This window comes from Biomphalaria glabrata, chromosome 8 (genome assembly GCF_947242115.1).
Source record: "Biomphalaria glabrata chromosome 8, xgBioGlab47.1, whole genome shotgun sequence".
In the NCBI taxonomy this organism is placed as follows: Eukaryota; Metazoa; Mollusca; class Gastropoda; family Planorbidae; genus Biomphalaria; species Biomphalaria glabrata.
This window is the reverse complement of record NC_074718.1, coordinates 4,844,265-4,871,508: the sequence shown is the minus strand read 5'-3', so window position 1 is coordinate 4,871,508 and position 27,244 is coordinate 4,844,265. Positions and strand designations below refer to the sequence as shown.

Here is a 27,244-nt window from a genome sequence, read left to right as displayed (position 1 = left end):
CAGAAGATTAGAGAGTGCTCTGACTTAAATATTTACTCTGATCACAGAAACTCAATATCAGCTGTGAATTGTATATTTATTTCTATTGTTAAAATAATACTATCACAATGCTGTATATTTAAACTGTATCACATTATTAATAACGTGTATGAATCTCACTATGTTTTCTTTCAGAAAAGTCCTCCCACTAATATAACTGCTGACTTGTACAACATTAAAGCTACACTAGACAGAGAACATAAAAAACAAATGCTTCCAAATCAAGGTGAGTACAAAAATGTGTTACAAAGCACACAAGTAGTATTGTCCTTATGATTTTTTTAAAGCAGTTATCTGAAGTGATTCTAAGAATACATGTTTGTCTTTATGATTTTTTTAAAGCAGTTATCTGAAGTGATTCTTAGAATACATGTTTGTCTTTATGTTTTTTTAAAGCAATTATCTGAAGTTATTCTAAGAATACATGTTTGTCTTTATGTTTTTTTAAAGCAATTATCTGAAGTTATTCTAAGAATACATGTTTGTCTTTATGTTTTTTTAAAGCAATTATCTGAAGTTATTCTAAGAATACATGTTTGTCTTTATGTTTTTTTAAAGCAATTATCTGAAATTATTCTAAGAATACATGTTTGTCTTTATGTTTTTTTAAAGCAATTTTAACTTATTCTAAGAATACATGTTTGTCTTTTTTTTTTTTAAAGCAATTATCTGAAGTTATTCTAAGAATACATGTTTGTCTTTATGTTTTTTAAAGCAATTATCTGAAGTTATTCTAAGAATACATGTTTGTCTTTATGTTTTTTTAAAGCAATTATTTGAAGTTATTCTAAGAATACATGTTTGTCTTTATGTTTCTTATTAATCATGATTGTTTTTTCTATCAGACACTGGCTCTCCAGCAGACAACATTTCAAAAACTACTGCAGTCATTCAGTTGTCTGGATCACTGGATGTGTTGATGACTCCACTGCTGCTAGAGGCTCTGCAAAGGTTTTATATTTTGAGTTTTTTTTATTACACAGAAAAATTATAATCTTCTTCGATATCTAATATTTTTAGAAGTTTCTTGAGGTTATGTTTTTGTATAATTGTTGTTTTCTCCATAATATCATCTCACGAAGTGTATCCTTAATGCAGTTCATTAGCAGTAACATAAGTTAAGCTCAGCAAGGAATGAGGCATACAGACATGCAGTCTAGTGAGGCATCCAAAGTACAAGTCATTTTGTTACTACATGGAACCATAGCTCAGGGAAACAAAGGGTTTTATTATACCACATAGACTGGATTAGCCTGTGCATTGAATAGAAATCATTCATAACTCCTTAATCCATGTCCATGCATTTGGTTTGTTGCTCGGTGAGGGCAAACCTTTTTTACTGGTGAGGGCAAACCTTTTTTACTGGTGAGGGCAAAACTTTTTTACTGGTGAGGGCAAACCTTTTTTACTAGTTCAACTAACAATCTTAGTTCAAATTTGTCATAGCCTCATGAGAATTATTTGTAAGCTCAGTGGCTGATTGATTTAGCTCTTGGCTTTCAAACTGGAGGATCCCAGTTTTAAATCCTGTTGAAGACTGGTATTTTTAATGTCAGGATCTTTAGCGCACCTGAGTCCACCCAGTGGGTACCTGACAGTACTAGGGGGAAAAGTTAAGATGGTTGGTTGTTGTGCTGGCCACATAACATCCTCATTAACCATGGGCCACAGAAACAGATGACCTTGACATCATCTGCCCTATAGTCAGCATGGTCTGGAAGGGGCACATTTTCTTTACATGAGAAGTATTTTGAATAGACTTGTCTAGAATGTTTTAATTACACTAATATTTCATCCTCATCTTGCCAACGAATTTGACAGATATGTAGAGGCAGTGACTCCAACTCTGTCCAAACTTCATCCATCTGCTCTGATAGATGGGCTGCACAGCCAGTGTTTAGACAGACTTAAACAACAAAACAAGTTGAAGAAGGACAAAGAATGGAGTCAGAACAAAACAGAAGACAGCTTTGACAACACGAGTACAGAGCTGAGTCCAGCCAAGAAAACATCCCTCCAGGCCCTCTTCACTCTGCCCAAAGTAAGGACTTACATTGATTTATCTTTTTTTTAATCTTTCACTTGTTTTTAATATAAAAGAAAAAAACAATCTTGATTGTCGCTAACAATTCCTCAAGTCTGCCAAATGTGTGATTGCCTTTAGTCTTAAGATGATGCCTCTTTAAACACTAGTTCATTGGAAGCTCCTTTCAGCTGGCCTGATTTAAAACAATCTGTCTGTTTGAAGGGGTTACAGGCAGGTGCAAATTTAATTTTACCTGTTCAACACTCAGGCTAGAAGGTGAAACTGAAGGCTGAGCAACACTAAGGAGTCAGTTTCCTTTTCAGGTGTCCACCATTAGTGAAATAGCCCCTTGAAGAATGTTGCGTTGTTTTGATAGGCTTTTGAGGCTTTTTTTTTATCCCTGCCAGTACAATGAGCTGTTTTCCATTTGACATCTCAAGGAGAATACTCAGAGAATCACTTCCTGATGGGCTTATTTATGACTTAACAAACCTTTACACTGAGACCTGTTGTCCAGGCTTCATTATATCAGCATGTAATGGGCAACATAATAGTTTTTAAAATAGACATTTATTCTTGCATCTTTGATAAATAGGTTTAAGACCTGAAGTCTTCAAACGCTTGTCTTGTAAGCCATTGGTATGAATGTTTACCCAAAATAGAAAGTTTACTCTGGATTCTTAGCTCTTGATTCTAATTCTTGTGTGATTCATTCATTTTGGTTTTTGAAATCAAATGGAAGTCTGCATGTGTGGAATGTTTTTAGGTCAACATCTGTGTTCTTCAAGCTTCCATAGTGGAGGAGGTCATAGCGTTCTCAAGTCTGAGCTCAGCCAGTGATTTGACTGCCGTGTCCTTGTTAGCTGTTTGTATTGATGGTGTCAGATGTCAGTTGCTATCAAACAAACATTTGTGCCAGGTCAGTCATTGTTTAAAAAAATAAACATAATTTTAAACTTTCGCAATTTTAATGACAAAATGAAAATACTTGTTAAAACTTGATTAATTTTTTTCTAATAAATAAATATTGAAAACAATGGTTAAATTATAAGCTTTTGAAGGATGATTAATTAAAAACAAAGTCTACATTAACACATGGATACACTGATGACTTCATTATCTTCTACTTTGAAAGAACATGTAAATTGCAAGATGAGATCTTTTGGAGAACTAAATGTTGTTGAATGACTTGCTAGCCTCAAGATGCACACATTAACTTGTTATAAGTTGACTTTTCTTCTTGTGTTATACCATGAATTGAACAAACGTTTTACTCAGATTACCAAAGAACCAGCTAAAGAACAATTGACAAGGAAGACAAGCGTCACCGTCAAAATGTCTGCCAAAGCATCGTCAGGACACAAAGGAAAAGTGGAAGTGCATCCATCAGAACCAGATATTGAAAAGTAAGCAGAGTGGTCTATCTTAGATAGACATTTAAACATTTTTGCCTTTGTTGAGACTTAAACATAAATTGATAATAATTATTGAACAGTTTATTGTAAAGCATCAATTAATTTTTTTGAACATCTTAAATTAGAACTTGGGCATTCAGGAATATTTTAAAAAATAACTTCCATTTTAACCCTAATTATACTGAAGACTACTGAAGAATGTTTCTCAAGTTGTTCATTGGTTTGCCTGAAGAGTAGCATCTATAGTAGTACAGGCTGTAGCAATGGGTTTAAATCTATATGTAGATTAGGCAAACACAGCACTACTCCAACTGTGTCATCACCAGGGTCATAACAATATTTTTTAACAGACCTCAAGAGTTAAATCTCTAAAATATGTTTTGACAGACCTCAAGAGTTCAATCTCTAAAATGTTTTGACAGACCTGAAGAGTTAAGTCTCTAAAATATGTTTTGACAGACCTGAAGAGTTAAGTCTCTAAAATATGTTTTGACAGACCTCAAGAGTTAAGTCTCTAAAATATGTTTTGACAGACCTCAAGAGTTCAATCTCTAAAATGTTTTGACAGACCTGAAGAGTTAAGTCTCTAAAATATGTTTTGACAGACCTCAAGAGTTAAATCTCTAAAATATGTTTTGACAGACCTCAAGAGTTAAATCTATAAAATATGTTTTAACAGACCTCAAGAGTTAAATCTATAAAATATGTTTTGACAGACCTCAAGAGTTCAATCTCTAAAATGTTTTGACAGACCTGAAGAGTTAAGTCTCTAAAATATGTTTTGACAGACCTCAAGAGTTCAATCTCTAAAATGTTTTGACAGACCTCAAGAATTCAATCTCTAAAATGTTTTGACAGACCTGAAGAGTTAAGTCTCTAAAATATGTTTTGACAGACCTCAAGAGTTAAGTCTCTAAAATATGTTTTGACAGACCTCAAGAGTTCAATCTCTAAAATGTTTTGACAGACCTGAAGAGTTAAGTCTCTAAAATATGTTTTGACAGACCTCAAGAGTTAAGTCTCTAAAATATGTTTTGACAGACCTCAAGAGTTCAATCTCTAAAATGTTTTGACAGACCTGAAGAGTTAAGTCTCTAAAATATGTTTTGACAGACCTCAAGAGTTAAGTCTCTAAAATATGTTTTGACAGACCTCAAGAATTCAATCTCTAAAATGTTTTGACAGACCTGAAGAGTTAAGTCTCTAAAATATGTTTTGACAGACCTCAAGAGTTAAGTCTCTAAAATATGTTTTGACAGACCTCAAGAGTTCAATCTCTAAAATGTTTTGACAGACCTGAAGAGTTAAGTCTCTAAAATATGTTTTGACAGACCTCAAGAGTTCAATCTCTAAAATATGTTTTGACAGACCTCAAGAGTTCAATCTCTAAAATGTTTTGACAGACCTGAAGAGTTAAGTCTCTAAAATATGTTTTGACAGACCTCAAGAGTTAAGTCTCTAAAATATGTTTTGACAGACCTCAAGAGTTCAATCTCTAAAATATGTTTTGACAGACCTGAATGGTTAAGTATCAAAAATATGTTTTAACAGACCTCAAGAGTTAACCAGAGAAGAAAATGTTGGCACGCTGCAAATTTCACATATACATGTTCAACTCAGACGCCTTCTCAAGTTCAGCAACTTCTCTGAAAACGTGCTGCTCACTGCCATACCGGAACAGTGTTCCAGAGTTCTCTTCTCTTTAGAGCAGGATACTGCAGCCACGCAGCCAATCCATGTTCCTGAATCCAACCTGAGTAAGTGAAAACACATAGAGTTTTAATTTAAGTTTTATAAATGAGGTTGATCGCTATAGATATATTGTATAGCCTGTAGATGCTTTCTACTGGATGTTCCTTGCCTTAATAATGGGAGGCTGGGGGTAAAATTCATTGTGTTGATGGCAAATGAAGATCAGTCTGGGTTCTTAAGACCTGAAAGATTGAGAACAAGTGTGGTAGAGCAAAATCCAGGATCCAGTTCAGGATCTTTTTATGTCATATTGACAAAGTACTTATAAATATATGGGAGGTGAGGTGGCTGAGCAGGAAAGCGCTTGGCTACCAAACCGGGGTTCGAATCCTCGGGTGCCTCTGAGTTCACCCAGCTCTAATGGGTACCTGATGTTAGTTTGGGAAAAGTAAAGGCTGTTGTAGTTGTTGTGCAGGCCACATGACACCCTCGTTAACTGTAGGCCACTGAATCAGATGACCTTTACATCATCTGCCCTATAGACCACACGGTCTGAAAGGGGAACTTTACTTTTTTTTTTACTTTTAAATATATACATATTTACAACAGATTTGTATTGGATTATTAAAAATTTTACTATTTGAGTTGTGAGTGGACCTTATTTTTTAATACCTCAGTTGTGTAACTCTAAGTACCTGACATATATAAGGGAAGTAACTCTTGAGGGATTGTGTACACAACATGGTCTAAATTGTACCAAAAATCCAGAAATATCAAATATATCATATCAAAATATATTTTTTAAACATATTTTTAATTTTTAAACTTGGAACTCTTTCAATATTTCATAAGCTGCTTATCTTTGTCTCTTGCCTTATAGTTCAAATCATCCTTCAATAAATTGTCAGGCATTATGTAATTTCTTTAAGTGTGAATTATATTCAAAGTGCATAGGAAATAGTTTTTATGTCTTTATTAATATGTAATAGATATACACATATATTTCTACATATTGTACATAGTCATTCTCTCATCTTTGTTAACATATTGATCTAGGTAGGAGAAGCTACAGACGTAATCGTATTATTTATTTATATTAGATACTATCTTATAGTGATTTAATTTATATATAATTAAATGATGCAATATATTGTGATGTATGTTTAATTCTGTACTGAAATCAACTGTAGATGATTGTTAGATCTCAATCAATTACTCAGCAAGCGTTTGGGTGTCTTGTTCAGGTGTATTCAATGTAGTTGAACGACAGCACATAATCAACACACATCTATTTTTAACTGGTGAAAAGATGTGGTCAACACTGATGAACAATGAATAATAAGTTTAATCCAATAAAAGGCCACAGTCAGAGTCTCTGTCGAATAAAACACGTCTTTACCCAAGAGAATCCTATTGCTGATTTTCCAGTCTCTAACCCAAAATATCCCAAGCGTCACTAGTCCCGTTCAATATATGTCTTCTATGGTGTGTCTCTAACTAACTAATATAAACTAGGTGCCTAACAATATAAAATAGGTCAATAAATAAATATATGAAATCTAATGTGATATAATGGTGTATAATATATATATATATAATAATCCACTGATGTAATAGTAGTAATATGAAGTGTTTTTAAGTCCTAATGATGCTATAGATACAGTATAATGGTTTAATAGGTTCAAAAGCCTAATTATATTATAGATTTAATATATCTCATAATGTAGAAGATGTATTTTATTTCAGATGTAAATAATTTCATGAGCTCTTCGCCAAGGCCGCGTTTGTCCAGGACGGCCAGCAGGGACAAGGAAACAGAGTTTGTGATGAAAAATCCTGACGGAGAGAACAGCAATGTCCTACCAAACATCGGCTTCATCATGTGTGAGTCTGGGCTTGAGGACATCTCCTTCACCGCTGTCCGAAGGCTCGGCTATCAGGAAGTCACCGACGTCCAGCTGATTGAAGAGAAGCTGAGTACCCTAGATAAAACAGTCACACAGATGCAGGAAAAGGCCAGGTCCAAAGTGGAGGGGGACAAAGCCGAGACAAACACCGATGAGGAACCAAAGAAAAGTGAGCCTAAAGAGAAAGCTGGAAGAGACATGGGGAGCCGTGACTCCAGCACTGACGAGCCTTATCCACTCAGTTCTCCGTCAGCAAACGTCCAGTCGTCTTCTCTGAGCTCCCCTTCATGGGACTCGGATAAATCTGTTGTATCCAGTGAGATTATCCCTGGCACTCCAGGCCCACTTCAGGAACCGATTGTTGGCGATGCATCAAATGGAAAACTAGAAATCAAAATTATCTGGTTCAATTTTGCATCCCCTCCACCCATATCCATTCACAAAAAAGTGGATTTCACAAGGTAAGGGAAATGACTGCAGCTGTTTAGGTTCATCTATAATTAACATTTTGTTTTTGAGTCAGGTGAACAAAAAATTGATAAGTGTGGGAAGTGTGGTCTAGAGGCTAAGTATGCTTGAACTTGTCTTGGCTACCTATGAAGGGGGCTCGAGGTTCGACACCCGACTTGGGCAGAGTTGTGTTTACTGAGCCCCTGAAGGCAGCACGGAAAACCTTCTCCTAGATGCCCCCACCGGTCCACAAATGAGATTGGACCATAGCGCTCTGAGCATGCTATAAGCATGAAAGTAGCGCTATATAAAAGCAATAATAATTATTATTATTAAATACACTATTAGATGCCTGTTTATTGTATTACAAAACTTTCTATTCTAGAAAGAAATCCTAGGTTGCAGCACCTAAATTTATTCTAACACTAAAGTGTCTATTGCTGCACTAAACTATATAAAATGTTAAATTCTCCATTGTTGCACTCTCTGTATTAGCATCAAAGTAGTGGGAAAGTCTCTTATTCCTCCCAGGTAGAGTCCAGATCATTATTAAGACTTTTCCTGGTCCTTTGTTGAAGCACCTGTGTCTTTGTGGAGACCCTCACATTAACTTAACTAATACCTAATACATTTGCTTTAGTATTTGTGTGCCTATAATGATGTAATTACAAATGTGCTTTAAAATTTTGTTTTAAATTTTATTTTGTTACATTATTTTATTTCAATTTTTTTTTTCTTAAAGACTGGATTGGAACCTTCTAAGCACCGCCACACCGGCCATTGACGCTTGGCTGAACCCTTGTGATAGGCTGATGACCTCAGTTAAAAACTTGATTCGAGAGTATTCCAAGCGGCTGTGCTGTGTGATGGCCTGCATGATGATTGAAGGGCTGGAATGTCAAGGAATTCATGTGGCTTATAAGGTATTCAATTTTAAAATATATATTAAACAAAAAAACATATATTCACCTGGTATACTTCTTGTGGGTTAAGTTATGTGTTACTTTGTACTGGGCTGTTTTGTTGTATAGTGTGTTGGAATAAATGACTTGGCTGAGGGTGCTTAAATTTGCATTCCCACCGTATGTAAATTAGGAATTTTAAATTTGGAATTTGACTTGTGCTGAGCCTAAAGGCAGCCTCTTCTGCCTGGATAGACAATGAATGAGCCCAGATTAAATAGTGGTTCAGTTTTTCTCCTTGAATCTGAGCAGAATCTGTTGTGTCTAAACATTATTATTATTATTAATATTATTATCATGCTAATCTAGAATAATAGTAACTTAATAAACTATATGGAATTTTCATTTTTAAAGAAAAGATGTATTCTTTTATTTTACAACAAATAAAAAATTTCAGCATTGTTATTATTGACAAATTTTATACACGAGGTTGATTGGTTGAGAAATATTTTATAGGCTGTAGCAGGCACACATCTGGAGGTTTTAGAACCTTTTGGTGTTCCTTTCCTTAGTAATGGGAGGTGGGGAGTAAAAATCATTGTGCTGATGACACTCTTAGTTTTACTATAGATCTATCTGTGACAAAACAAGATGATTGTTTAATTTGTAAGTTAGCTATTAAATCTAAGTCTTTTCATCTATTATGAGAACCTGTCAAGTTTTTTAAAATATTGATATGTTTCAATCAGAGCAAGTTCAACAAATTGACTCCATTATCCAAAACGCTCCAAGAAGATCCGTCCAATCAGCTGCTGACTGTACTGAGGAAATACCTGCACAAATTTGGAATTGAGCCTGTGGAGAAAGCTGTGTCAGCGGAAACCGTGCCACAGTTGATCACTGTGCAGAAGGGCATACTGGCCCTGATGAGGCAGTGGAAGAATGTCTTGTACATGCCTAACCTTGGGGAAATTAATTTCAAGGTATATTAGTATTGCTTTGTAAAATGCTTAAAGAGGACAAATACTGAATTAAAGAAGAGATGTTAAACAACCAGGTGATGATATCCTGAGACCCAAAGCTTGCAAAACATGGTTAGATTAAAGTTGTAGCTATTTCAAGACTTTTTTTTTGCCCCTATATACTATTAAACATTAGATTTTTTTTATAAGAGACATCATATATTTTGAATTCTAAGTTATGAAGACATTACATGTGGAACAATAATACTTTGAAAGACTTGATGTATCTTTTTATTTACAATACCTTCACTTGTAGACTGCAGGAGTTTTAAAAAGGAATTCTGTTAAGGCTTAATTTTACTATAAGATCACTTCATTTTATTTTTAGGTTACATCAATTTTTTATCTTCATGAAATTAAATCTGTTTATGTTTCAATGTAAAACAATGTTCGTTCAATTATTTTTTCAATAAAATTCGGTTTGTACTGGTACTGTTTTTTTCAAGGGAGCTACTTTTTTTTTTTTCATTTCATTTTCATTAGTCTCGGAAGAATCTTCGTCCCTACAATGTGTCTTTTGCCCTCCCCAAGTCAGAGAAAGATGAAGAGGTAGGGGAGGAAGAGGAGATGACCTTTGACCAGTTTGATGTTGTGGATGAGAAAACATCTCTTCTGTTGGTAAGCTCCGAGCTTGACTCAGAACTGCAGTTTAGTTTTGGTTTGTACAAAATACTTCATGAACAATTTTTGATATGACAGCTTGACTAAACCTGGCACCAGTTGAAGATCAAAATGGAGTTCTTGCCACTTTTTAAAAGCCTTTCAATTGGACTTTCATCAACACCGTTAATAAAATCAAAATTATTTTGATCACTTTGTGACATTTTTAAAGAGCATCTTTGACTTAGTAATAAACTTTTGTTTTAGTTTTTTTTTTAGTTTTTTTTTCTTTCTCTTGATTGACTTTGATTAACTTTTCCACCAAAAGGCTGACTTTGTGAAGCATCATCATAAATATTTATTTTTGTTTTTGTTGAAATTTGGCATAAAAAGAAGTGTTATACTGAAACTGAAATGATTTATTCAAATTTCTTTTTCCAATATTTAGGCAGAAGGTGGCATAACACAAAGGTCAGGGTCATTTCAAAGTGTGAACAGCAAAAGTAGACAGTCTTTGAGTACACAGGGTAAGATGGACAAAACAGATGGCGGTGACACCAGCATAGACTCAGTGGCAGCAGCTGGGAAGCACAGAGTCCTGGGTATTTTCAGGTCAGTGAGTCAATTTTGTGTGTGTATGTGTTTTGGTGTGTGTGTGTGTTTGTAAAATGCACAAGTAAAAAAAAAAATTCATAGATATAGATTAGTTTAAATTTACTATTGGCTTGTTTAGTATCTAAATGTAATTTTCTTAAATAATTTATTTTGTTTATTTGTATTCTTAACATTTGTGTATCTTCTGTTAATTTTCAGAAGAATAAAAAAAAATACACAATATAGCCCCTAAACATGGAAATTGTAAATGTCTGCAAATAAAAAAAATTAGGCATTTGAAATGTAGATAAAAAAAAATTTGTTACTTCTTAGTAAACACCACTATGCCTAGCAGTATCTATTTTGATTGAAAAAGACTAAGCTGTTTCTGGTGCTCTATGAATCAGCCAGAGAAACCAATTTACTTGTAAAGTAAAGTTCCCCTTTCAGACCTTGGGTCTATAGGGCAGATGATGTAAAGGTCTTCTGATTCAGTGGCCTACGGTTAATGAGGGTGTCATTTGGCCAACACAACGGCCTTTACTTTTCCCCAACTTATGTGAGGTACCCATTTGAGCTGGGTGGACTCAGAGGTGCCAGAAGATCTCGAAATTAGAAATCCCAGTCTTCAACAGGATTTGAACCCCAGACCCCGGTTCGGAAGTCAAGCGCTTTACCACTCAGCCACCATGCCTCCAATTCACTTATACATCTAGGTTAACACTTGGGTACAAGTAGACAAGTAGGATGGAATTATTTTCTATTTTGAAGGAATATCTGCAACCAATAGCATGCCTTATTATTATTAGAAGATAAGAATACAGCTGTCAGTTATTGTTTTTTTTTGCCAGGCCTAGAAAGGGCATCACTACAACTGACTCTCCAGTTGACTACAGCTCCTCCAACCTGGCCCCTCCAGTGGCTGCCCTGTTTCTCAACCGCAATGACAGCAATGTCAGCTTTACATCACTTTTGGAGAGTGTCTCTAGCAACGAACAGCTGGTGGTGCCAACTCCCCCGCAGACGCCACTGAGGAGCAGTGCACCCAAACAATCTATTTTAAAGAATAGGTAAGACTTTTCTGCCCAGAACTGAGCTATGTAAATGTTTGAACTGCCAGTCAATGGACCTTACTGTTATGTAACAGTTGGCAAACTTTGTCCACACTCGAAAGTTTATCAATACTTTTAATTTTAACAAACTTTTTATTTTTATTTTCTTAACTTTTTGAAAGGAAATTATTTTTGCCTTTAAAATTTTGACGCTAAGCGCAAAAAGGCAAATGCATCATTATTGGGAATTCTCAAAAAGAAACATAAATTTAAAAAAAACTTGTACAGAAATTAATTATTTTGAATTGATTTAACTAGTATCTTACTTACTTAGACTTAGGTCCTCCCGCGTTTGGCGCATTGGGCGGCAAGCTGTCTCAATAATGATCTGTCACTGGCAATGTCTGAAGCCTCCTCCCACCTGGTGTCCACTGTTCTGAGGTCCTCCATGAAGGTGTGTCGCCAGGTAATACGAGGACGTCCCTGTTTGTGCTTTCCTCGTTTTGGCTTCCATGTTATCGCAACTCTTGGTGTGCTTAATTCATTTTGACGTAGAACATGTCCTGCAAACCTCATGCGACGCTCAGTCACAACCTCACTAAGTGTTCGACTCCCAGTTCGGCATAGGATTTCCTTGTTTGAGATCCGGTCTGTGTAACTGACTCCCAAAATCCGTCTCAGCCATCTCTGTTGAGCCACATTTAGTCTTTTCTCAATTTTGACAGATGACTTCCACGTCTCACATGCATATGTAGCAGTTGGAATGACGATTGTGTTGAGAAGGTGTATTTTTGTCTCGAGTCCAATGGCTTGGCTAGTCCAAATAGGCTGCAGCCTTTGGAAAATGCTCCCTGCCTTTCCTATTCAACATGCTACATCATGTTAAGCATCTCCATCATTTGTTATGATTCTGCCAAGGTACGTGAACTTGTCCAGCTCTTCAAGCTTTGACTCGCCAAGTCTGACTGGGACACCCTTTGCCTTATATCCCACTCGCATAATTTTAGTCTTATCCAAGTTTATGCGGAGGCCAATTTTGGGTGCCTCTCTGTCTAGGCTCTCCGTCATTTCTTGAATGCATTTATTTGTAGCCCCGAGTAGTGCAACATCATCAGCAAAGTCCAAGTCCGTCAATCGGAGTTGTTCATGCCATGGAATACCAAAGGCAGTCTGTTTCATTGCTCTCCTCATTATGTAGTCGATGGCTAGGAGGAAAAGGAAGGGAGATAAGATGCACCCCTGTCTCACACCTGTCTCGATTGTAAAAAACTCTGTTGTTCCCTCTTCTGTTTTAATGCAGCAACTAGACTGACTGTAAAGGTGTCGTAGGATCTGGACGAATTTTTCTGGGATACCGTATTCTCTAACTATTTTCCATAGTGATTCTCGGTGGACACTATCAAACGCTTTTTTGAAGTCCACAAAACTGATCGTTAGCCGTTGTTGGTACTCAAGACTTTGTGCTATGATATTTCGTAAAACGAAAATCTGCTCTGTACATGATCTGCCTCTTCGGAAACCTGCTTGTTCTTCTCTGAGCCTTTCATCTACAGACTGTTGAAGCCGTCTCAACAAAACAGTGCTGAAAACTTTGCCTGGGACAGATAGGAGAGTAATGCCTCTCCAGTTGTTGCAGTCTGCCAAGTTGCCCTTTTTTGGAAGCTTTACAATCACTCCCTTTTGCCAGTCCTCTGGGACTTTTGAAGTTCGCCAACAGAGATTTAAGAGATCAGTCATTCTGTTAACAATGCACTGTCCCCCATATTTTAGCATTTCTGCTGATATCATGTCTAGTCCTGGTGCTTTGTTATTCTTTAGCACTGCTATGGCCATGGTAACCTCCTCAGCAGTTTTTGGGTCTGTCTTGACCTTGAGATCATTGTCTGGAGAGGGGTCCTTGAATATGTAAGTTAGGTCTGGCGACAGTTGGTTAAGGGTCTCTTTAAAGTGCTCTACCCATCTTGCATCCTGTTCTTCTTTCGTTAACAAAGTTTTGCCTTGCTTGTCTTTTATTGGTGCCCCATGTCCACTCTTTGCTCCAGTGAGATCTCGGACAATACAATGGAGAGTTTTTGTGTCATTTCTGCTTGCAGCTGCTTGTGCCTCTTGTCCCTTCTGCTCAATCCAGTCCCGTTTATCTTGCCGACAGCTTCTCTTTACTTTCAGATCTGCTTCCCTATAGGCTTCTTCCGCTAGGCTGCGATCCTGTGTTTCATTTTTTTGATCTCGTCTACGTTTGGCCTCTTTCCTCTCATCTATCAATTTCCATGTTCTGTCTTGTATCCACCGTTCCTTGTATGAACCTCGCCTTCTTCCGCGCACCCAATAGTGGTATCTTTGAAGTTGGCCCACTCTTCTTCAAGGGTCAATATATCTGCAATCTAATTGGCTTAAATCAATTTATCTATAGTTGTACTTCATTAGAATTTGAACTTGTTTCTCACTGACATGAACGCAGATACAATGAAAATGAGAATCTGTATCAGTGGATGGCCAAGCAGCAGAACAGTGAGTTCCGCCTTGATCTGGAAGACAATGACAGCCACCAGTACCACCGCACCAATGCAGCCGAGTCTTGTCCTGCTGGCTTGGCCAGTTCCTGGAACCAGGACGACAGTAAACTGGATGTGAATGAAGACAACTGTACTATGGCCACGTCAATCATGCAGCTAGCTGATGCTCAGGTATGTTCACATCAGTCACTTACTGGCAGAACTGCAACAGTCACTTACTGGTTTAGTTTGACTGCATTAGTTACTCACTGGTTAAGTATAACTGCATCATTGACGTACTGGTTATGTATAATTACATTAGTCACTTACTGGTTAGTTAATTAATTTTGGTTGATATAAAAAGGGGAATTAATCCTACAATATTGAGAGATATGGCTGTTTTTCCCTATAGATAAGCTTTGTGTTTTTTTTTTGTTTTTTTTAAAAGTATTTTTTATATTTTGCTTGTTATTAAATCCACTTAGTAGTCTTTGGGACCTATAGTTATATTAGGACAAATGGTCATTATAACGCGTATTCAAATTAAATAGTGTGAATTTATTATTAAATTCACTATGACAAAAAAAATCTATATGCCCATACTATTTAACAATGTACTAGGAGCAAATCTTTGTACTTTTGACAGATTCTGTTCAAACCCATACTCCAGAGCCTGGGGCTTCATGTTGAGAGTGTCAGGCCCTCGGCTATGATGAAAAAATTTGGGGGCCACCTCCTGTTGCAGTGTCACATCAACCTGTTCAAAATTCTGATTGCTGAGTCTGAAGGGACGCCCACCTTACACAAGGAGCATGTGCCTAAGGGCAAGGGGCCTGGTAAAAAAACTCACCACAAGCTCACAGGAAACCCAGCTTTCTTGTGTGAATGGTAAATACAAGTTGTTTAAAAAATTGTTTCTTTGTGAATATTTGTTTGAAATTTTTTTTTTCTTAGAAGAATGAAATTCCCATATATCGTCATTATAATCATCATTATATCATATTTCTCCATCTTATATTATACTCTTTGTTTTATGAGTTTCAAAAGTTTTTTCAGAAAAGAATATTATTATTATGGCCCTAATCCAATCCTGTAAGATGGCAGAGGATGGAAGCTTGTTAGATTTGAACTCAGAATCACCATGACAACAGTCCATAGCGCTTGCCCCCTTACCTCCCAAAATACTTTAAACTAGCATTGAGCTTGAGGATATTAATATAAAAAAATAAACTTATAGAATAAGTCAATGATACGGTTATAATACTTTTTAATCTTTTGGAATAGTACTTAAGCACATATAGTACTTTGCACACACTTAAAAAAATATATATATAATTGAAAAACTAACAAAAATAAATAACCAATAGTTTTGACAAAGAAATATTTTGTATTTGTATTTTTTTGTAAGCATACTTTATACCAGTACATTATAATTAGAAGAATTTAATGACTATATTGCTACTGTTTACTCTCTAGTTTTGACATGAAGGTTTCCCTGAAAGATGCCATCATAGATGCCAGTGACAGTGGTGACACCTCCAAGTTTCCCTACAAGTTTGCCATGCATAAACTGGAAGCCAAACCAACCACCTTAAAAATTAATTTGCTGGTCAACTGTCAAGCCATCAGGCAGAATGTGGATATGGCTCTGCTCCGACTGGCTCACCAGGTCAGTTAAGTGTTGGTTAGAAAAGGACATTTATTAAGAGGAAGCTGTAGATGGTCATTAATAGGGGTTTAGCTAGCAGGAGACATGTAGAGTATTGATTACTTATTTGAGAAAAACATTTTTCCAGCCCTATGACGCGTAGGACGTAATTATCTTCTTTTTTGATCTAACGTCTGTATTATATAAGAAGATAAGATAGTGAATCAAGAAACAATGCCAGGAACAAATAGCCTTTTATTATTCTCCTCCAGAAATTGTTATGTTAGCAGTTGCTATTGAAACATCCAAACATCCTGTATTAAAATATAAAGTCCTTCGCTAGGAGACAGTTGTTTTTTTACAGCCAAGTGCATGCTTTGCCAGTCCCATTTAAAAGCTTCAGTGTCCCATTTAATCATTCAAGAGAGCAGCAAAAATAATAAAATAGGACTAATTTCTATTTTCTCTTCATGTAGTAATCTCATCTCCACTCTCATATAGTATTCTCATTGTATTTTATAAAATTTGGTTTGCAGCACTAGGACAGTCATTAGACCATGTTCTCCTCATGTAGTATTCTCATTTCCAGGTACTGACGATGGTAAGCAATGTGAAACAAACCAGGGTTGAACTCAAACAGAAAAAGGTGGATCCACAAGGCTGGATACAAACTCACAGGAAGCAGGATTCCAAAGACTCCACCTCCAGCATGGAAACCAACCAGTCAGATACCTCACAGACAGAGAGGCTGATGGGATCATTTACCAATCTGGCAACACTGGACTCAACAAAGTCAGGTACCTATACAAAAAAAAATTATGAGTTTATCCAGGCTGCACATCAGTTTAGTAAATGTAAAAATATTTATGCAGCTTTATGAAGTAATTAAAGCTTGTATGATTAATTATCTCATAAGAATCGCATCACATATACAGCTTCATAAAAAGCCTGACTTCACACTACATGCCCCCCCCCACTAAACCCTTCTATGTTTCATTGCTGATTAACTTTTCTGTGTTTAATTAAAATGTATAAAAGGTCATGTCCAATATTCGATTTGCAGGTCATTATGTAATTATTATTTTTATAAAAGTTTTTATATTGTTGTTTTTTTTTTAAATGTGTTTAGATTTCCTAATTCTTTAATCATGACATACCTAAAAAGATTTCAATTTAAAAATGTTACCTTGTTCTTGCTAGATGGTCAAAATGTCCTCTATTTATTGTATTTAATATTTAAATTTGTGTCTGTACCTTTGTCTAGAAATACCAATAGCCCATCGCCTGAGTCCTCCATCCACATCGAAGCCTCCACTTGAGATAAAATCCTCTTTAACTCCTGTCAACTCGAGTTCAAAACTTGACCTCAAGCTGATGACTGGAGCCAAATATTCACCACAGGTCACCTCAAAGATGGCTCACACCCAAACCTCGTCTTCCAAACTTGGGAGTGACACTTTGAACAAGCAGACGCAGGCTGGGGAAGGTCAGTTAGACAGTGCAAGTACACCACTGACCAGGCACCATCACACAGACACCAAACGGCCTGAAGAGCTAGCTGTGGATCCTGGCAAGAAGCCTGCTCATCTGAGGTTCCTACAGGATACTAAGGAACCAGCAGCAAGTATGTGTTGTGTTTCTCAGTTCTAGATTGTTATATTGCTTCGTTTTCAGTATCTACCAGGCGGTGCAAAAGTAGATGTACAGTGATAAATAAAAACAAAAACATTTATATTTTCTGCATGTCACATAAATAAAGCATTAGTTATATTTGTTGAGCAAGTATTTCATGATCATCATCATCACTCCTTTGAGTTCCTCGTGGAACATAGGGCCTCGACAAAAACACACCACTCTCCAGGGTCTCTTGCTAGTTTTATGGTTTCCCAGCTCTTCCCGGTCTTCTCTGCTTCTTCAAGTACACTGCGTCGCCATGTTCTTTTTGGTCTTCCTCTGCGTCTTGTTCCCTGGGGGTTCCACTCTAAGGCCTGCCTAGCTCTGTCTGTTGCTGGTATCTTTTCTAAGGGTGTGACCAATCCATCTCCACTTCCTCTCTAAGATCTGCACTTCTATATTTTTCTGTCCACTCATCTCCCACAGTTTGGTGTTTTCTACTTTGTCATACCAGTGTATTTTTAGGATATTTCTCAAGTATATACATTTAATTATTTCATTTATTCTTTAAATTAAAGCTTTTATATAGTTTTACTTTCATGCTTATAGCATGCTCAGACTCAGAGCGTTATGGTCCAATCTCATTTGTGGACCAGTTGGGGGGGGGGGGGTAATCTGCGAGAAAGCTTTCCGTGCTGCCTTTAGTGACTCACTTCCCACCCACTTCAACTGCTAGAAGTTCTGCGTTCCTCTCTGTAATCGCTATTTATTTTTAGAAACATGAGCTGATTATTTCAAGTGTATATTTTGTATAAATCACAAGTCTCCTGCAGAAATATCAACATTTGTTTCAATGTATAAGCATCCAGGCAGGTTTGTTTAGTTCTTGAGAGTTATCATTGTGCATTGAAATCCTGACACTGATAACTTTTGAAATTATAAGTTTAATCCTTTTTATAAATTTGAATAACAGTCAAATTAAAAATGACATTATATTGAATAGACAGAACATTCAATTGGGTAGAACTTCAGAGCCATTAACTGACATTAACAGAGCACAACTAACTGACCTATATATGTGCACTGGTCTCTTTTTTATATTATCTAAATCAATTTTTAGAAGCCCCAATGACTTTTGAACGTTTCTTAAATGATTTTGTCACGGCAACTTGTCAAACTTGTTAACATATTGACTGGTGAGGCTCTTAAAATTTCTTTAGTAATCTCAAAAATATTTTTTTCTTTGAACTAAATAAAAAATTATGCCCTCTTGTCCTGAGGGTGAGTGTGACATTTAGTATCTTAAACCAAAAATGAGATTTTTCTGACCTTATTATTGTTCCATTTCATCCTCACATTATATACTTTGACTAGGCTTGTATATATTTAAACTTTACAGTTTACATACAATTACATTCATACAGTTAGTTAATGATAATAATGATCAGTTTTTTTGGTGAATTTTGGGTTTTTGTTAAAGATCCCATTTAGGTGTGAGTTTGTGAAGTAGGATCCTTACAATCAGCAAAAATTATTTTATTCTGTTTCTAGAGAAGGTGATTAGTCCTCATTCTGAGTCTGATGTGCTGACTCCACCTCATTCATTGAACCTCAGTGACTCTGTAGTTCTGGACATGGCCGACACATCCTCCCCTGCCCTGAATGAGAAGACCATCATTGATGAGATCAAGGAGAGCACCCCACAATGTTGGCGCCACCTGTACCAGCTCCTGGAGCTCTATGCTACCATGCCAGAGCCAAAGACTGTAGCCATGAGGCACTCTCAAGGTAAATAGTTTCACTTTTGGATAAAAATGTGTTATGGGGTGGCTTGGCTTCCAAACAGAGGAGTTCCTGGGTCAAATACTGGTGAAGACTGGGATTTTAATGGGTACCTGGCATTAATTGGGGAAAGGTAAAGGCGGCTGATCATCTGAAAATGGTACTTTAATCATTTTTTATGGCACAACTAGTAATTCGCCAGGAAAAATGACTTGTTTCATAGAAAGGGAAAGTTTTACTTAGAGACAATGACAGGACAAATTAAAAAACATTCTAGAAATTTAGGAAAAATAGTGAAATGTAAACAGACGGCTTAAGAGAGAGTTTCTATGGACAGAGATTTAGCATGATGACATTCGACGATTCCCTTTGTTATTATTAAACTTCTTATTCGAACTTTGCAATCAGCATTGACTAACTCATTAGCCTTTTGCCTGTGTTATTTGATTTTGTTATTTGAGTGTTACCTCCGTTGGACTTACCTGCTTAAGACACAGTGCGGAAGCGCCTAACACTCTTTATTTGACTCTTCAGTGATCAGCAAACTTCCTGTTATTGAAGAAGAGGAAGGGGAAGAGGCCTCCATGAAGAGAGAATCTCGTGTCTCTGATTACGGCAATAAACTGACAACTCTAATTCAGAAGTCTTCTGTTCTCCATGGCCTAAGACGAGACTCATCTTCAGGTACATTGTGCATTAGATCTAAAACATATTTATGTTATCTGAATTTGTCACTATCTAAAAGTTAATTTTTAAAATTTTAAGCAACTATTTTTTTCAGTTTTAAATTGTGCATTAGATCTAAATAATATTTATGTTATCTGAATTTGTCACAATCTAAAAGGTAATTTTTAAAATTTTAAGCAACTATTTTTTTCAGTTTTAAATTGTGCATTAGATCTGAAACATATTTATGTTATCTGAATTTGTCACTATCTAAAAGGTAATTAAAAAGATTTTTAGCAACTATTTTTTCAGTTTTAAAGAAGGCTTTACAAGAATTTGTTTTTTTGTACATAACCCTTGACCAATATTTGTGGATGTGAACTTATCATTTATTTTGAACTGCTTTGCTGGTAAATACTTTTGTTTCTGTATTTGCACCTACTTCCTCAGAAAGCCAAGATGCTCACCTGAGATGGAAGAATGACAAAGAGAAGATCCTCCACCCAGAAACACTAGAAACAAAGGCAGAGGATCAGAAAAACAAAGCTGATGCCTTGGCAAAAGAGGAGGAATCATTAGGCAATGACTCCTCACTGGCCCACCAGTCTTTCATAAGGACTAGATTTAAACAAAGTAAGGACTCTTTTATCGACTTTGTATTTTTTAATAGTTAAAAGTTATATTAAGTAGTTTTATATGATACAATTTTAGTTCAGTATTTTTGAATAAGATTCACTTAAATGGTACTTTATGATACAAGTTTAGTTTAATGTTTTTAATAAGATTCACTTCATCTAATGGCTTTGAAACATTGATTTTAATCAGAAATACATAGGTTAAAGTGTTATTGCAGACATTGAGATCTGTCTTGTACTTCAGTTTATCAATAGTCCCATTACATCCTTTATGGTCAGGTATCTATGTTGGAGAGAGTGTTCCAGTCATAGTCTATGGTATACTCAGAGTGGAGACTTTCCTGATTAGTGCTGAGCTGAGTGGACTTAAACTTGAGGCTCACACCAGCCGAGTCCATGCCAGTGGGACATACAAGAAAAAAGTCAAAGGTACACAAGTTTCAAACATGCTCTAGTGGTTCTCAAACTAGTTCAGCCTTACAAGATGTTGTGTTGGCTTAAGTTTAAGTTCAGCATTGAAGGAAATTTATCATTGAGCTAATATTGTGTATGTAGAATCAAATCAGGGAATCTCCAATTTAAGACTTAGTAACATAGTACTTTAGGACTTGGCAAAGTAAAAAAATGGAATGAGCAGAAGTGTAACAGAAAAGGTTCAAATCAGCCACAACGCACAATCAATGTTTTTTTTAGCAAAGTTATTCTATTGCACTTGCTTGTTACCTGATTGGCATTCTCCAAATAAAAACTTGACATTAATCTTTATCTAAAAACAGAAAATTACATACAATGTTAACCTCAATGTTTATCCTCCCAATGTAATGTCTAGTAGAAAAAACAAAAGAAAGTTAGTTTTTTTTTGTTTTTTTTTTACAGAGAATAATAAAGTAGAAGCCTAGAAGCTGTTTTGTTTCCTTATTTGCAATGCTTCTGGTTTTTTTTTCTTTTGGTAACTGTGTATATAGAGAATGTCATCTATTAGTTTCTTCAAGTAACTTTAGTCTACATCTATTTGATTCGAGTTGATGTGTATGTCTTGTACTGTGTTTTTTTTTAGGTTTTCTTCACCGAGTTTCCTCTGACTCCTCATACACGGCTCATATAGGTCAGTCCAAGATCAATCTCAGAGAAGGGGAACCACCCGAGTTACAGTGAGTCTTTTAGAAGTTCTTTGAACCCTAGAACAATAAATGAACAATAAATGACCTACTAAAGCTTCAAGAATTAAGTTTAAATAGAAAACATGCTAAAGTAATTGCTTATCAAAATTATAAAATTACCTATTATTAAAGATAACCTGCACCCACTAAACCACTGTTACATCAGATCTGAAGTGGTTGTCTCCTTTCCATTAGGACTAAAACAGAAAGATTTAAAAACTCCTTTTGGTCAGAGTGTTACAAGGTTATTTGTCGTCATCGAGAAGTACATAGAAATCTAATTTATAAAGCCCTGGTTGTGAGTGTGTATGTGTTTCGTGTGTAAATGTTGTTCGTATTTTAATCTATTGTTATTGTTACAGTAGTTACGCAGAGGTTGTCAATGGTAGTCAAACTGAATTTTAAATGGGATGGGATCAATAAAAATTATCTTGTCTTATCTTATTATATGCTCAGTGAAATGGGCCCTCCATGGGCTGTAGCGCCACTGGGATGGGATGCTCATTGAAATATTTAAAATTGTAACCCTTCTTTAAAACTCTGTTTATCTATTTTAGGTCACTTTTTGTTTATAAAATGAAGCAATAACGATTTGGAACTGCTAGTTTAAGCATTAGATCAAACTAACCTAGGTTTTGACCCACCATCCATATTTGATAGTCTGCTGACTGTTTCAGTGCTGTGACTTTGACAGTCTGCTCACTGTTTCAGTGCTGCGACTTTGATAGTCTGCTGACTGTTTCAGTGCTGTGACTTTGATAGTCTGCTTACTGTTTCAGTGCTGTGACTTTGATAATCTGCTTACTATTTCAGTGCTGTGACTTTGATAATCTGCTTACTATTTCAGTGCTGTGACTTTGATAGTCTGCTGACTGTTTCAGTGCTGTGACTTTGATAGTCTGCTTACTGTTTCAGTGCTGTGACTTTGATAGTCTGCTTACTGTTTCAGTGCTGCGACTTTGATAGTCTGCTTACTGTTTCAGTGCTGTGACTTTGATAGTCTGTTTACTGTTTCAGTGCTGTGACTTTAATAGTCTGCTTACTGTTTCAGTGCTGTGACTTTGATAGTCTGCTGACTGTTTCAGTGCTGTGACTTTGATAGTCTGCTTACTGTTTCAGTGCTGTCACTTTGATAGTCTGCTTACTGTTTCAGTGCTGCGACTTTGATAGTCTGCTGACTGTTTCAGTGCTGTGACTTTGATAGTCTGCTTACTGTTTCAGTGCTGCGACTTTGATAGTCTGCTTACTGTTTCAGTGCTGCGATTTTTCTCCTTCATCATCCTTCCCCCCCCCCCCCCTTTTTTTTTCCTTTTCTGCGTTTAAATCTTTTATTTTATTTTCATTTTTACATTAAATTTCGTGTTGTATATATTGAATCAAAGATTTTTATTAATAAAAATGTTGTGCACTACAATTTCCATTGGTCTGTCAATACTTTACATTGTATTGCTGTGGAAAAGGGAATAATTTATGTTTAATAAAAACTGCACACTATTTTTCCTTGGCGCAATCTACAAAAGAGCTGACAGCTCAGCAGTAAAAATCTGGCTAGAAGAAGAAGAAGAAGAATGTTTAATAAGTATTATTTACTTTGGCAAAAATCAAATTAAAAAAAAAGAGGCTTCTTTGTAACATTAAGATCCTTTTTTTTCCTTCTTTGTTAACCCTTTCCCTGCCTAAAATGTCAATTTTTAATTTAAAAATGACTAAATACTATGAGTTTCTATTTTTAGAACTGTGGTGACCATCAACATTCACAAGTCACAGGCGCTTCTCACATCTGTGATGCGCAGGGGCAAGGAGCATAACTCTACCCTTGTTTCCATCGGAGTAGTGGAAATTGACATTCCTCAGCACCCAGTGATTCTCCATGACATGATGTCGAGAAGTTCCAAGAGGATCACGGCCACATTACAGGAACTTAGATGGCCAGCCCAGAGTACCAAGTAAAGTTGTTGTTTTTTTACATTTGATTGTGTTTGTCTTTTTGATTGTTTGATCTTTCTGTCATGAACTGGTTGTCAACCAGTCAAATTTACATTTTTATGAGTTCATGTCCCTGAGAAGATTTTTTAGTCATGACTTGAGGTCTATGGCTGTAGTTAAAATTTTGCTAAAAACCTGAGGCCAGAACCTTAAGTACGTAATACACTAATACACTAACAATCAACTAGAAAAAAAAAAGGGGGGGGGGGGAAGAGTTTAAGAAAAAGTGAGGGGGAAAAGCAACCTGTCAATCTAATTGTGACAACTCAGTTTTCTTGGCAAAAAAAAGATAACTCCATTTGACCTAAATGGCTAATAAGGACCAATTTTACATCTTTCTAAATGCACCTTTAAAAGTATAGGTACCCCTTTTAAACCTTGCAAATGGGGGGGGGGAGACTCAGGGGCATCCCAAAATCCCTGAAATTAAAAGTTTAGGATATTAAACATATGTCCACATAAAGTTTATTTTTTTCTGTTCCTCTTTTTTCAGCCGCATGCAACACTCTTCAGATGACAATTCTAACCAGTCTGCGGCTAACATTGAGGGTGCCAGCAGTAAGCTCCAGCATCAGAAGGTGCCTCAGTCGGGGACCGGTAAAAGCACTCAAGAGGCCAGCAAGACCAGGCAAAAGCACCTACACATCAAGGCTGTCCTGCAAGGCTTCATGATCGGGGCATCCATCTTGCCCTCTTTAAAGGCCCAGTACAAAACCACATCGATTATTCTGACTGGTGTCCTGGGCAGAAAGGCTCACTTTACGCTGACTTTACCAAACCACCTTCTCAGTTTTAAATCTAAGGTAAGTTATTATTATATCTATGTTTCAAAACTTTATACCACCTTCTCAGTTTTAAATCTAAGGTAAGTTATTATTATATCTCTATGTTTCAAAACTTTATACCACCTTCTCAGTTTTAAATCTAAGGTAAGTTATTATTATATCTATGTTTCAAAACTTTATACCACCTTCTCAGTTTTAAATCTAAGGTAAGTTATTATTATATCTATGTTTCAAAACTTTATACCACCTTCTCAGTTTTAAATCTAAGGTAAGTTATTATTATATCTATGTTTCAAAACTTATTAACCAGCAACATAAGGAAAGAAGCTTTTCTTTTGATCTAGCAGTAGTAGCTATAGAACTGGAGATAGATCTCTGGATGAAAATAACATTTGATGGAAAAAAAATTTTTATTTAGGCAGTGCTAACAAAGGTATTGCACATAGTAAGATTAGCTGATGTCTATGTTTATCTATGTTGAACAAGTTGCTAAATGTTGTGTATTTTGTTGCAAGAACCTTCTTTTTTTTTAAATCTTTCAATGTAGATCATAATGCCCCCCTCCCACCTCAAAGTTTTTAACCCCTGAATCCTAGTTGCCCTTATGGATGAAATAACTTTCACACCTTGTTCTTTCATTATTTGTAATATGCCTGTGCTTTGGCATTAGTGAAACACAATCTTGCTGGTGACCCTAGCAGTTCATTAGTACCTAGACATCAATAGCCCAAATTAACCAATCAACCATTGGCAGACTTTAATGGAGTGAAATCTTGTTATCTTTTTATAGTTATATGTACTGTGACATTAAATCTCTTAGCAATTGAATAGCACCAACCACCTTTTTAATCATGTTTAAAAAATGGTGTACATGTATTTACATGAAATGTACATATTTAATTTTTAAAAGAAAATAGGAAGCTTTTAGCTAATATGCATAACTTTTGCACATATTTCAGTCAAGATGTGCCAGGCTGTTTATTCAATGAGAGAAGAACACATACATAGTGACAAAAAAATAATTAGTGGCTTTCTCTTGCATAAGACACTAAATATTGGCTAATGAAGCCACTTTAAAACTGACATTATGCAATGCACCTCTTGTAAATGTAGACCCAGATTCTTTGAAGTTGCTGCAGTATGTTCATACCAATGCCATTGATTTTAAATCTGTACCTTCATTTTTGTTCAGATAAACGTTGCCTCTGTTGCTGACACATCTATCCCTTCAGCCGCCAGCATAGACCTGCCCCCTATCCAGGTCATTGCAGACTACAGGATGCAGAAGCCAGGTGTCCAGGACATAGAGAACCAGCTGGAGCTTGGAGAAGATCTGCAGCTGCTGGAAGGCAACTACTTGAACGCTGTGGCTGAAGTGGGGATGCTGGAGCACAGTCTGACCACAGACCTTCTCAACCACCTGGTCTTTGTACAGAAAGTTTTCATGAAGGTCAGTGCCTCGTTTTGAATTTCAGGATGTTTAGTCGCCTCTGAGTCCACCCTGCTCTAATGGGCACCTGACATAGTTGGGGAAAAGCAAGCGCGGTGGGTCATTGTGCTGTTAACCATGTGCCATATTATCTTCCGCATGGTCTGAAAGAAATCTTTACATTTTTATAATTACATGATAGGATCTATTGGAGATGATCATTCTAAACTAAACAATGTCATGAACAGTCAATTGAACTGCACAGTTGCCAACTAAAAAATGAAGAATTGAGCTCGAATTTGAACAAACTCAATGTGTGGCAGTTGAGATTGGTTTCACGTCTCTTGTTAGTTACCCAGTTGTTTTTATGTTAAGTCATAGAGTGTTAGTTAATTTTTCCTCCAATTTTAAAATTATTTTGTGCTGCAAATTGAAGAGCTGAGAAACTTTGGAGTTTGAAGGGTAAAAAAAAGACTAAAATGTATGTACATAGTTTATTTTGTACCCCAGATACAGCAAAAGATTGGTCATAGGTGACTAACACAGCCTCTTTCAGTCTGGTGCTCATGGATTTTTAGGTCTTCTAAATCTGTTAAACCTAGATCTTTCTTTAAACCTAGATATTTCTTTAAACCTAGATCTTTCTTTAAACCTAGATCTTTCTTTAAACCTAGATCTTTCTTTAAACCTAGATCTTTCTATTTATCACTTCTATCCTTGTTTGGTCAATGATCTTTGAGTTTATTTTAAGTATTAATTTTCTTGCTATATTTTTAATCTGAACATTTTAGCACAGTTTTATAAATGTATTGAATTTAAAATTCCTTTAAGAGAAAAACTGCTAACTGACTTTAAGAGTGTTGAAAAATGCTAAATATTATTTTACATTTTAATAAAAAAAATTAATGAAATTTTATTTTGATATTTACTAATTGACTAAATTATCTGACAGGAAATTAATGAAATTGTTCAGAAAGTGTCTGGCTCCAACAGTATCAACCTTGAAGACATCAAATCCAATTTAAAGTCAGAAGGAACTCCAGAAACTACACCCATGCTGTACTCTGTATCTGTTAGATTTAAGGTTGGTGGCAAGTATCAAACAAATTTCACAAGTGCTGAGCAATTTGTTCAGAAACATTCAGTTGGACCTCCTGAATAACACATGGCATCTGATAATTATTGTAGTTCTAGGCATTCAAGGGAAAATTAGTGGCAGCAGAAAATATATTTGTTGCAGCTCTAAGTTTTACAACTTTTAAAATTTCATTCCTTTCACTTTTTTTTTTGTTTACCCTTTTGTAACTTTTAATAAGCCCTACAGAAAAATGTCCTATGATGACTGTGT

General features: G+C 36.0%; 1 protein-coding gene across 3 annotated transcripts in view; it reads left to right on the top strand.

The window, feature by feature from the left end:
• Positions 1-27,244, top strand: part of LOC106057329 (bridge-like lipid transfer protein family member 1) — a 108,482-nt gene that overhangs the window by 46,303 nt on the left and 34,935 nt on the right. For all 3 annotated transcript variants that reach the window (XM_056037266.1, XM_056037264.1, XM_056037265.1), the window contains exons 29-54: positions 175-265; positions 885-990; positions 1,861-2,080; positions 2,832-2,984; positions 3,344-3,471; positions 5,032-5,237; positions 6,919-7,540; positions 8,272-8,452; positions 9,181-9,414; positions 9,937-10,071; positions 10,502-10,665; positions 11,499-11,717; positions 14,158-14,383; positions 14,838-15,079; positions 15,668-15,860; positions 16,429-16,636; positions 17,104-17,463; positions 19,005-19,241; positions 19,770-19,919; positions 20,352-20,534; positions 20,816-20,965; positions 21,594-21,687; positions 23,430-23,642; positions 24,176-24,485; positions 25,660-25,917; positions 26,849-26,980. In XM_056037266.1, the coding sequence (XP_055893241.1) occupies positions 175-265; positions 885-990; positions 1,861-2,080; positions 2,832-2,984; positions 3,344-3,471; positions 5,032-5,237; positions 6,919-7,540; positions 8,272-8,452; positions 9,181-9,414; positions 9,937-10,071; positions 10,502-10,665; positions 11,499-11,717; positions 14,158-14,383; positions 14,838-15,079; positions 15,668-15,860; positions 16,429-16,636; positions 17,104-17,463; positions 19,005-19,241; positions 19,770-19,919; positions 20,352-20,534; positions 20,816-20,965; positions 21,594-21,687; positions 23,430-23,642; positions 24,176-24,485; positions 25,660-25,917; positions 26,849-26,980 (5,415 nt within the window). The remainder of the gene's footprint in view (positions 1-174; positions 266-884; positions 991-1,860; positions 2,081-2,831; positions 2,985-3,343; positions 3,472-5,031; positions 5,238-6,918; positions 7,541-8,271; positions 8,453-9,180; positions 9,415-9,936; positions 10,072-10,501; positions 10,666-11,498; positions 11,718-14,157; positions 14,384-14,837; positions 15,080-15,667; positions 15,861-16,428; positions 16,637-17,103; positions 17,464-19,004; positions 19,242-19,769; positions 19,920-20,351; positions 20,535-20,815; positions 20,966-21,593; positions 21,688-23,429; positions 23,643-24,175; positions 24,486-25,659; positions 25,918-26,848; positions 26,981-27,244) is intronic.